The sequence below is a fragment of the Centroberyx affinis genome, unplaced genomic scaffold (genome assembly GCF_046629955.1).
Source record: "Centroberyx affinis isolate AG114_WGS23_722 - 3 ecotype Tasmania unplaced genomic scaffold, CSIRO-AGI_Caff_v1 ptg005470l_1, whole genome shotgun sequence".
Lineage (NCBI taxonomy): Eukaryota > Metazoa > Chordata > Actinopteri > Beryciformes > Berycidae > Centroberyx > Centroberyx affinis.
Window position 1 is genome coordinate 61,215 of NW_027282742.1, and position 12,613 is coordinate 73,827.

General features: G+C 39.8%; 1 protein-coding gene across 1 annotated transcript; it reads left to right on the forward strand.

Annotated features, from left to right (window-relative positions):
* The first annotated feature begins 2,880 nt into the window (after nucleotides 1-2,880).
* On the forward strand, nucleotides 2,881-5,967 carry LOC139667370 (zinc finger BED domain-containing protein 4-like). The gene is made up of 3 exons (XM_071546820.1): nucleotides 2,881-3,026; nucleotides 3,185-3,271; nucleotides 3,958-5,967. Exons 1-3 carry the CDS (start codon nucleotides 3,002-3,004, stop codon nucleotides 5,364-5,366), a joined length of 1,521 nt encoding a protein of 506 aa, XP_071402921.1. The 5' UTR covers nucleotides 2,881-3,001; the 3' UTR covers nucleotides 5,367-5,967.
* Nucleotides 5,968-12,613: the final 6,646 nt, after the last annotated feature.

Sequence of the window (12,613 nt, forward strand, 5' to 3'; positions counted from 1 at the left end):
TTGAGGGGGTTCCATGGGTCGTTCGGAAAAGTTCCTGGGGTGCTTGAGGGGGTTCCAGGTGGTTCCCAGCAAAATGCAATATAAATTATCCCATTAGAGAATTGTTAGAATGACTCTTCTAATCCAAGGTTTGACTCTCAGCACTGTTCTCTCTCCATACAGTGAAGATAGTTTGACAGTTCAATACTAAATCAACAGCTGAAATCTTCCCATGTGAATCCCCGGCACTAAACCCGATCAGATGGTCTGAAGTCTACTGTGGGTCTGTTTGGGCGTCTGGACCATGAAAACACTGTTCTGCTGTAAAGGGATACAACAACACATGGTTAATATTCCAGAACACACCATCTATTATATTGTGAGAGTTCTGCCAACGTCAGTTTTGTTGGTGTTAGTTTGGTTTTGATTATTTCTGATGACATTTGATAGTTGATTCATTAATCTAAAACTAACAGTTATTCTAAAATATGTAAAAATATAAATATTTTTCCTATGACGTAGTGATCAAAGTGAAGAGTAGTGACAGGATGCAATAAATATAAACTGCTAAATTGTTTGTCTTTGTGGCTGTTCAGTGTAAATGAAATGTTATTTGTTTTGTAGAATGATTTACTACCTGAAATAATCTGCTGTAAAGAGACTTTTCTGTTAGTAATGCATTTAATAGCTAATAGTGATGCCATCCAGAGATGATATTTCATTAATTCATTCATATTTATTTATTTGATATTTGTTTAGCTTTATTTAAACACTCACTTGGTCATATTTTCAAAATCAACATTTGTGGATTGGAGGACTGCACCTCTGTCAGATTTATCAGAAAAATCCACAAATAAATGCGTCCAAATCCACGTTTGGTGATTTGTGAATACAGAATCGACAACCTGTAAATACATTTATTTATAAAAAATTGTTTCACATTAATCAAGTTGGGTGCTATTTATTTGTAGAATTGTTTGACATTCGTTTGACACAAGTGGCATTTGTTTGTGGACAGGACAATACATTTGTGATCAACCTTGTTAATTTACGAGTCGTGAAATACATTTGTGAAACTTGTTGTGCGCATTTACTTCTTTTTAAGACAAATCTGACTCTGCATATGTGCGGAATAGCAGTTCGATGTGCACAAAAACACAGAAGTTTGTACCTCTTTGGCAAGAGCCTAATGCTCGTTGTGCAATATTTAATCAAGGTACCTACACTGGTTGAGGTGTGCGTAATGCGCAGCACTTTGTAAATACGCACCCCACAATAAAAAGATGCTAAAAAGCCAATAAAGAGACAATAAAAAGACGACATCACATAAAAACAAGTCTATAAAATTGGGTTTTAAGAAGTGATTAATTAAAAGAAGTTTAGATTCTGCTAGCCTTCTGTCCTCAGGCAGGTCGTTCAGAGCTGAGGGGAAAACCCTGATGGAAAAAGTACGGTCACCTTTAGTTTTAAGACTAGACTTTGGAACAGCCAGAAGGCCTCACCATTTGTCAGTGCAATTTTAAGTTCATAGTTTTGCAACATTACTGACTCACTCACTCATGTTCAGTTTCATTTTGTTTATTTGCAGAAATAGCCTAGGTTAATGGTTGAGTTTTGTTTTCCATTACGATTGCAACCAACAGTGGGTTTCTATTCTTAGTAAATGAAACAATGACATTAAACTTTCGCTTTTCATTCTGACTCACTCAAAGCTGAGAGTCAGCGGCAGCAGCTGGCAGTAGGAGAGGTGCTCCATCAGCCTCTGAGTCTCTGAGCTCCCATCATTAGAAGGAGTAACCGTTGCTCTACTTGCACTTCCACCTGTCTTGTCTTGCCTTCCCTTTTAGCCATAGTCGTGTTAGCCCTAGTCCTTTTAGTCTGTTAGTCCTTTTAGCACTATAGTCCCCTTAGCTATACTCCCTTTAGCTCTTGTCCTTTATTTAAGTCATTTAACCCTATAGTCCCTTTTAGCCATAGCCGCGTTAGCCCTAGTCCTTTTAGCCCTGGGCCCTTTAGTAATAGTCCTTTTAGCCCAAGTCATTTCACCCCTTTAAAGATTTGTGCTAAATAATGGTGTAATCATCAGCCTTTTCCTGTGCTATCGTTTGGCTTCAGAAGACTTGGACTATGCTGCAGAGCTGTATGGAGTCATTTTATGGTAATTTGTTGCCCTTTCTGGAACTCTAAAATCCTGCTCACCACCGACTTATATGGACTAATAAACTTCACCTGTTTCAGCTGGCATGAGGGGGAGGAGATCATGACAGAATTTTCATTTTTTGCTGAACTAGTCCTTTAAAGTATGCATACGTCAAACACTGTTATTAGATGGCAGAGGAAAGCAAGCCAATATTCAACTGTTAGAAACAACCAGCTTTTGTATTTATAAAACATATTTACTTCTACATTATGTTTTCTGTATTATTTCCTGGGTTCCTTTAATTCTTTGCTGGCATGCACTCAGCCATTTAAACAACAGCTGGGCAAATACAGCAACAACACAAGCATTTTGCGGTGAAATGTTAACATGCAACAATTAATGCAGAGTGTCTCGTTACTCTTTATATAGCCGTGAACACTCAAAGGCTTGCACACCTTGAGTCCAAACCTTCTCTACATCATGAAAGTGCATCATGAAAGGTCCTGAAGGCAAGCGGGCCACAGCCTGAGAAGAACTGTACCTAAAGTGGATCTTATGGGGTTCATGGCAGACATTTGTAAATATTAACAAGTGTCCTTGAACGTAAAGGTTATTATGGTACATTTAACAGAACCAGCTCTACCAGTTACATCTTTCAAATTGGCTCCTACCCCTTTTGTGATTTCCTTGGCTTCGAGCACACCCACACCTGAACCACACCCAAATGTAGAATCAGACTTCACCAGTCTGTTGAGAGCGGCTGGAAGTGAAACTTCAACAGAGAGGATTCTGCTTCTTTTGCTTTTTCCTCTTCAGTTTTTTCCATTCAGTCATCGCAGCATTTAGTTAAACTGAAGTAACAGTAAGGAGAAGCACTCTGAAATGGCTCACAGAGCAAGAGACCGCTGTAAGTACCTTTACTTTAATGAAAACACATGTAAATTGAATATAGTAGAACTATTATTTAGTATTATTACCACATCTTGTCTAATAAAATATTAATGATGGTACACAGTTAGTGCAATGTAGCTTTTGTGTTTTTTAACTTATATTTTTGTTGAATAGCAAGGAGCTCAGGTGGTTTCCAGAGGAGAGAAAATCAGGAAAACTCCCTCCAGAGATCCAGACGTGATCAAATCAGGCAGGGAAGAGGTAAGAAAAATCTCTTGCTGTGCTGCACAAAACAAAAAATCTCTGAAAATAGAACTTGAACTAGAACTAGAAACAGTTTGAGGGCTTGGAGCCAGAAGGGTGTGACTGGCAGTTTGGGCAATAATGAGATCTATATATCAAGAAGAAGCTAATGAGGAGATCTGTTTCATTGTGAATGCAGAATCGACAACCTGTAAATAAATGCAAAAAATTGTTTCACATTAATCAAGTTGGGTGCTATTTATTTGTAGAATTGTTTGACATTCGTTTGACACAAGTGGCATTTGTTTGTGGACAGGACAATACATTTGTGATCAACCTTGTTAATTTACGAGTCGTGAAATACATTTGTGAAACTTGTTGTGCGCATTTACTTCTTTTTAAGACAAATCTGACTCTGCATATGTGCAGAATAGCAGTTCGATGTGCACAAAAACACAGAAGTTTGTACCTCTTTTGCAAGAGGTACAAAATCTTTACTTGTACATTTATGTGATGACATTATTATTATCAAAAGATATTTCCAACAGTTGATCAAAGTTAAGTCTACTTTTTTAGTTTGGTTGTCCTGTAAAGTTTGCCAAAATCTCCTTACACCCTTCAGGCTCCAAGCCCTCGATGTGTTTTTGTACCAAAATGTCCTGAAATTTGAAATCTGTTTGCTTCATGTTTCCTATTTGAAACAGCTGGGAACCAAGAAAAATTCACAACTAAAAGGCTCATGTTGAAGATGATTGTGTCTAATCTGCTGCCTTTGGCAATCACAGAAGATACAAATTTCCAGGCTTTTGTAAAAGCACTTAAACCTACTGCCAACATTCCCAACAAATCTGTGATGCGCTCAGAGCTTCTCACCGTGTACGAGGACAAAAAAATGGCGGTGAGACTCAGCTTGGCTTCTGCTGATGATGTTGTGCTGACATGCGAGTTGCGGCTTTCAAGAGCCGAATACTCCTATCTGACAGTAGGTTGTCATTTTGTTGATAAAAATGGGAAACTCAAGTCCTACATGCTGGAGACTACCTGCCTCTTTGGTGACCAATCAGCAGACAACATTAAAAATCAACTTTCAGCTATCATGGAGGCCTGGGGCATAAAGGAAAAGGTCCACACTGTCGTTACAGCTGGTATTCCAAAACTGAAGGAAATTAAAGCAAAATGGACACACGTGCCTTGTTTTGCCTACACCTTAAATATGGTATTCAAAGATCTTCTGATGTGTGACGATAGCCTCAGGGAGGTTCTCACAAAGTGTCAGGAAATTGTGAGGTTCTTTAAGAACGATTCTGAAGCTGAGCAGAAACTCAGAGAGATTCAAAACCAGCAGAAGCTACAACAGGAGGAGCTGATCATGTACACCGGGGAGGGATGGCTCACTCTGCTACACATGCTAGAGCGACTGCAGCAGCAGTACAAGGCAATGCCTATGGTGTTGAATGAGAGAGGTAAGACTCATTTCATTCTCAACGAAAATGATAAAAAGAAAATGCACAACACCATATCAGCCCTCGTACCTCTGAGAGAAGCCACATCCATGATGAAAGAAGAAGGGTTCGACACCATTTCTGTCGTCATCCCACTGCTGAAGAAACTTATGGAGAATCTCACAGAACAAGCGAAGACAAGGAACAACGTTGCTGCAAGGTTGCTCTCAAAGTGTAAAGACCAATTTGGTGACGTCAGCAACAACAAAATGGCTCCCATCACAGCTCTGGACCCAAGGTTCAAAAACCAACTGGGAGACCAGAATAAAAGGCAGGCAAAAGATAAAATAATTAAAGAGCTCAGTGAGAGCACAGCAGGGTCTGCTTCCTCTGCTCCTGACCTCGAATGCCTACTGAGCAGCTACATGGCCTACACCCCTACTGCAGAGAGTGCAAACCCTCTTGCATGGTGGAGATTCACAGGATTGGAGAGATTCGGTGAAATGAGCAAGCTTGCTCTGAAGAAACTTGGCACCGTCTCCACTGCTGTACCGTTAGACAGAGCCTTCTCAAATGTGGATGATCGGTTCTGCAGCCTCAGCAGCTCCCAGGAGCCAGAAAACATCAACATGATCCTGTTTCTGAACAGCAACTGGGATACAAAGCCTTAGATAAAAACCCATTGCTTCTTATTAGGCCTGTGCATAGAAACTATGAGATTGTACCAAAAATATATAGGAATGGGATAGGAAACACAGTATAAGTTAAATGGAATAGTCAAATGAGTAACAAATGAGTGTTTTATATATCTTCATGTCATATTAAAATGTGTCACTATGCAAGCATTCAAAAGCAAACTGAGACTGCCACCCAGTGGTAAAGAGAAACTACTACACTGCCAAGGCAAAGGTCTGTTCAAATTGTGTCAGTTTGCAGTTGTCATCAATAAATTAATTAATGCATTCATTCAACTTTAACAACATCAACCAGTGATAACACCGTGTTTTGCTTGTATGTTTACTGCATAACCTCACTGTTACGACCATCGGTCCTATTTGGAATATTGTATATTGTGTGTGTGTTTCTCTCTTGTCTGTCCTGTTTTTTCTCCTGTTTTGCGTTAGGGAGTTAGGTTAAGAGTTTGTGTTTTTGTTTATTTTTATTTTTGCTAGGGAAGTCAGGTTTGCTGGGTTTAGTTCCATTTTGTTCATTATTTTCAGCAGTGAAGTCTTTCCTTCTGCTCAGATTTCTTTCAATAAATTTCTATGTTGGACTGCCATACTGTGAATGCTGGTGCTTCTTGGGAGTGGGGAAAGAGGGGGAGTCACACATATCATGTTATGCCTATAGGTTTCCCCTAGGCATAACACTCATATAGTATTAGAAATCTGAAATATTGTAGCTTAACATGACGAAATGTGTTAATCCTAATGTTGTTTAAAGTATAATGTCACAAGTACCTTAGGGTTTCAATTTAGACAATACATTGGCATTAACAAACATGTATAATAACATTACTTAATGCAGTTGTTTATTGTGATTTTAATATGAACTCATCTTCGTTAATGTCACTGTTCATGCTTAATTCATATTAGTAAACACATTAGTTAGAATTAATAAACATGTATAACAACATTAATGCAGTTGCTCATGTGCATTTAACATTAACAAATCTTTGTTAATGTTGCTAATCATGTTTAATTCATGTTAGCAAATGCATTAGTTAACATTAGTTAGTGAATACTTAATGTAAAGTATTACCACTACTTCTGCTGCTGCTACTACTACTACTAGTACTAGCCTACTACTGCTATGACTACTGCTACTACTGCTAATACTACTGCAACTGCTGCTATTACTTCTAATACTACTACTACTTGTAATGATAATAATAATAATAATAATAATAATAATAATAATAATAATAATATGGAAAATACAGTTATGAGTTGAAGATTTACAGTTTGTAACAAACCTCAAGGCCCCATGATACACAGTGTCCAGCAGACACAACGAAGCCACAGGTGCATACATGAATAAAATGTCTCCATAATCTACTGCAGGTATAAAAGTAGCTGAGACAAGCTTAGACAAGAAGAAGAAGAAGAAGAAGGAGAAGAAGAAGAAGTCTCTAGCCAGTCTCTAGCCAGACTCTTCTTCTGTGGTTCCTCGGTGGTGGAACGAGTTACCAAACTCCATTCGATCCGCAGAGTCCCTCTCAATCTTTAAGAAAAGGCTAAAGACCCAGCTCTTTAGTGAACACTGTCTCACCTGATGGACTGTGTAATTGCTAAAAAAAAAAAAAGCAAACAGTAAACTTGTTGTCCCCCAACAGTGATGTAGCTCCACCCTTGGGTCAGTCAGTGATTGCTGACTGAACTTGAAATATGAGTGAAATTGTATAAGCATTTTGGTATGGGACAATGAAAGGACAGATTGACCATATATTTCTGTTGCCTACTCTCCTCAGAATTAGGCTTACAAGTTATATCTTGAAATGTAGTAACTGTAATTGTCCTGTTTTTACTCAATACAGTACAAAATATAAGAACTCCAATACGCAATAAATACAATCTGTACATTACACAATGTACACTACAATACAATTTATAATACAATATACAATATAACATACAACACCAGGAGCATGAGTGTTATGAATAATATAAATGCTAAATGATAAGTGATATATGGTATTGCACAGTAGGTAAGTGGTAATATGATATAAGTAGTGAACACTGAGGCACAGTGGTAGTGCAGTGATGATGCAATAACAGAACAACAGTCCAACAACTGGACAATAACTACAGTGTCTTGTGGTTAGAGGTTTGACTCTCACTTCAACACATCAACCCAGTCTGATGTCTCCAAGTGTGTAGCGTGTGTAGACTATTATGTTACCTATGATAACTTTAACTGTGTTGCTTTACCACTGAGTCCCCATTCATTGCCCCCCACATTGTATGATAACTTTAACTGTGTTGCTTTACCACTGAGTCCCCATTCATTGTCCCCCACATTGTATGATAACTTTAACTGCATGACCTGCTTTACCACTGAGTCCCCATTCATTGTCCCCCATATTGTATGATAACTTTAACTGTATGACCTGCTTTACCACTGAGTCCCCATTCTTTGTCCCCCACATTGTATGATAACTTCAACTGTGTTGCTTTACCACTGAGTCCCCATTCATTGTCCCCCACATTGTATGATAACTTTAACTGTATGACCTGCTTTACCACTGAGTCCCCATTCTTTGTCCCCCACATTGTATGATAACTTCAACTGTGTTGCTTTACCACTGAGTCCCCATTCATTGTCCCCCATATTGTATGATAACTTTAACTGTATGACCTGCTTTACCACTGAGTCCCCATTCTTTGTCAATGCCGCCCCCTAGCGGCACAAAGTCAACATTACAGTGTGACTAACTAACAAACTAACTAACTAACGGACGGAGACCGATCCATAGTCCCCCCTTTGGTGGGGGACAAAAATTCTTTATCTGCCTCGTAGCTCCTCTGTCCTGTTGGACCAGATCTTAGCTTTATGGCACTTACTGTCGTTCTCTCCTGACTAGATCCCTGCTTGTGTTGTATCTCGTGTGTACGTCGCTTTGGATAAAAGCGTCTGCCAAATGGGAAATTGTAATTGTAATTGTTATCCAGAGACTTACAGTGACTGGGCAGGTTGACGGCTCAGTGTCTTGCTCAGTGGCAGTTCAGCAGGAAACCTGGGGGCTGGAGATTAAAAAAAAACAGAGATTAAACTTTATTGATCAAAATTGAGTCGTCGCTGCAGCAAGTAGCAAGAAGATACAGCAGAGGAAAGAAAACTAGAACATAAGCATGCAAACAGAATGCAAAATAGGCATTGAGATTCACTGTGAACAAAAAGTGCAGTGCAAATAAAATGCATTATTATTATTAAAAACAGCAGAGACAATAAGAAAAATAAAATAATAAACACAAAAGCATTAAAATAGAGTAAAACAGTTTGGGCATCATGTAAACATAATGCTGCTGAGAGAAATATGTGCTGTCCTTACCCACAATTCATCTGTTTTTTCTTATATATTTGAGAAAAAAATATAAAAGTCAAAATAAAACAAAACTGCACTGATCTTTACTTAATGTTTTGTTTTCTGGCTCTTTGTGATGAAAAGTGAAAGTCAGAGTTCAGATAAACTCCAACGGTCTGAGGCAGCGTGCAGCTCTCTGATAAACCTGCTTCCTCCCTTCCTACCTTGTTTCCTTCCTCCCTTGTCCCCTTGCCGTTTCCTTGCTCCCTTTCTATCTTGTTCCCTTGCTCCCTTCCTACCTTCCTCCTTTCCTCCCTCACTCTCTGCCTCCCTTCTTCTCTTCCTCATTTGCACCATCCATCCTCTCCTCTTTTGCTATCTTCCCTCCTCCTCTTTTGCTATCACCATCCTCAGATCTCAAACACGTTCTCACCTCACCCACATTTTTTTGCACTTTTCTGTCACTTGAACTCGTGCTGTAAATAATATTTTTCTTGCATCTGTGAGCCTCAGCTTCAGACATTCTCTTACTCTTTTACATCACATGATTACATAACTGTCTCTGTCGTTCTTATCCAGTCTCTTGTTGGATTAACCTCTAGTGAATAAATATTCCTCATTTCACTGGAGACACCTGGACCGCTCTGGACCCCTCTGGACCCCTGCAGGTCCCCAGACTGCCAATTGGAAACCACTGAATTAGTTATGTGTGTGTGACTGCAGGGTGACGAGGCTGGGAACTAAAGAAGAGCCAGCATCTCACACACACACACACACACACACCTCTCACTCAGACACGCCCCCTCGGTCCTGTGGGACCTGCCGTCTGATTGGTTGAGATGCTTATCAGTCTTACACTCCAAGCCCACTCATCATTAGTTTATTTAGCATTGTATGTTATTGTCAGATTGAGTATTGAATTACCGATCAGTCATCCTCATACATACTCTGACTGAACTAAATTAATGAGTGAAATTAAATGATTCATCATTTTACTGGGGAACCCCAGGAACCCCCTCATGGACCCCTGGAGGTCCCCAGACCCTAATTTGGGAAACACTGGGTGGGGCTATTAACAGATCAGACAATTTCTCAAGGGACAACTTAAAGCTCGACATGAAAACACTTAAAATGCCTCATCAGCTGACATCTTCAAAAGTCCACACACTGCAAAAATACATTCCACATGTACTTCAGTGTATATTTGGAGATGAGCTTCAAAATACACAAAACTGTCCAAAAATGTATTTGTAGGCCAGATGTGGATGACTTTCATGTTTCATAGATTCTGGACACTGGGAATCCATTCGCGTCACTCACAACATATTTTGATTAAATTAAATTTCCATGTACAAATACTTTTTTTTTTTTTTTTTTTTTGACAGTTTAGTCAGATTTTGAAAAATATCTCTACTCATTCTTAAGTATATGTGTGAAACATATTTGTATGCACAATATGAACACCAAACCATGACTGCATCCAAACCCACTGCTGATGAATGTAGTCGAGAACAAAACGAAAATGATAGTGTATAAATAATGGATTGGAAATCAATAAAGAGATTAATCTAATCAATGAAACCCAAACGAGGTGGGTGAGTGAGGTCAACAGGGGGCGCTCTGCTCCAAACTCCGGACTGTGCCTTTAAAATAAAGCTGTAGAGAAAACTCACTGAAACTAAACCACAATGTTAACGGGACTGAAGCTGCGCTGCTGAACAATCTGTGAGTCTAATATTTAGTCTTCAAATCTTATTTTCCTTAAAACAAGTGAAAAAATCAGGTTGAGATAATTCCATTTGTTTCCAGTACTTTACTTGTTTCAGGACTTTTTATTTGTGTCACTGTCTTGAAACAAAGCAGAATACGGCAGATCACTGCAGTAGTGCAAAATGAGACTCAGTTCAATTGTTTAAACTGGTTGATTTGCATTGGAAACAAGTGGATTTATCTCTCAACACTGGCGGATCTTTACATGTTTTAAGAAGAATTTGGAAGGGAGCAAGGAATGTAAGCCTCCATACAGATGAAATGACTTGAGAAGACTCCATATGCTACAGACGAAATGACTTGTTGAGATCGATAATTTCTTCAGTGCATTTATGACATTAGATGAAACAGATTATGTAAAATGACTGAAGTGTTGTTTTCCAGGTGAAGTCTGACCGCGTCTTACCGCGTTTACGCACAGAGGAGAGGAGGAGAAGAAGAGGATGGAGAAAACTATTAAAGAGGAGTTTGGGTCCCCGAAGGAGCCCGGGCCCCTGGGTGCATCCGGGGGGAGAGGGGGGAGAGGGGGGAGGAGGGGGGGTGCAGGCCTCCGGGACACGACACCCAGACCTGCAGGACGGGTCGTGTCGGCGGGGAGGAGGCGGGGGCGACACCGGAAAACACGACGCCTGGAGCGGGGGAGCCCCAGCGGGAGGAGGGGCCCCCGCTGGTCCCTGGGGTGCCGCTTGATGGGACATCCCTTAACGGGACTGTGCTGCTTAATGGGACTGTCATCCTTCATGGGGTCGCCATGGAAACGGCGCATCACGACAGAGAGCCACCAACGGGTATAAGAGGCGGGCGGGACGCGGCGGAGGAGGCACTCAGGCTCCGCACCGCCGCGCTGAACAGACCGGCCGCCCCGCTGCCCGCTGCCCCGGAGCCGCTGAGCCAAACCCGCATCCTGCTGAGTCCGTCCGCGTTCCCGCTGTCTGCCCGCACCATGCTGTACGAGACCGCGCATCCTCTCGCCACCTTAAACAGGTAAGAGAAAAAAATCACTATGATGTTAATATAGCCTATGGTTATAATATTCTTATGGTATTCTTATAATATTCATATGAAGACTTATAGGCCTAGTGTGTCTGACTCAATAGTGAGTTTATAGTGACCTTATTGTATTTTACAGTATATTTTAATCTATTTTTCTATACAACATTGACCTATTTTGTTTTTGACATTTTGGAAAAAATTTAAAATGTATTCTAAAATGTATTATAGGATTACTATAGGCCTAGCTGATGTTCGTAAGGAGTATCTTTTAACTGTGAGGTTGTTTTAGTGCAGTGAATACTTTATTATCCTGACAAATATCATAACATATATTCATGTAAGTCTGTTAAAATTCAGTGAAATGTGTGTTATCAGTGACTGCAGCCTAAAGCTGCATCTGTCTGTTATATTGATTAGGAATAGATCCGGTCAGTATTCTGATCTGTAACAGGTCATGACCATTTTTTTCTATTTATCGGTGACCAGAAGCTCTGCTGGGGAAATGTTTATAAGGTTAAAGTGTTAGAACAACCTGCTGCAGGTTTTCAGTCTGTATGCAGTGGAGGCTGAAACCACATAACTCTGTTCACACTGCTGTTTACTGGCAGAACAGAGTTAAACACCTCGTGAGGCGGATAGAAACAAACAGGTCTATGAGGTCAATGAATCATGCGGCCTATAGGTATGAACCTGATGTGAGTAATATGAAGATATGGTATTTTTTTTAGGGGAAATAGCTTTTCTGAAAATACAGTTAATTTTTATTTCTGTTGGTGGTTGTTTAGAAGTCACAGTTTACCATCCTTTTGTATTTAACGTGACAGCACTGATAATAGCCTATATATGCATTTTGGGGAAAAAAAACAATCCTGACAAAAAAAGTCACGTGAAAATCCACATGTGAAGTCAAAGCACATATGTTTTTTGGACAAGTCGGTTTTCACATGTGAACAGTTTTTCTCATGTTGTACTCTGACATCCCATATGACAGTTGTTACTTCAGATGTGAACATTTTAATTCATAGCTTAAGAGTTTTTTCTCACGTGAATTCTTTTTTCACATGTTCACCTGCCATTACATACAATAGTTCACATGTGAAACATGCATGAATTTACATGCAAAGAGGCAAT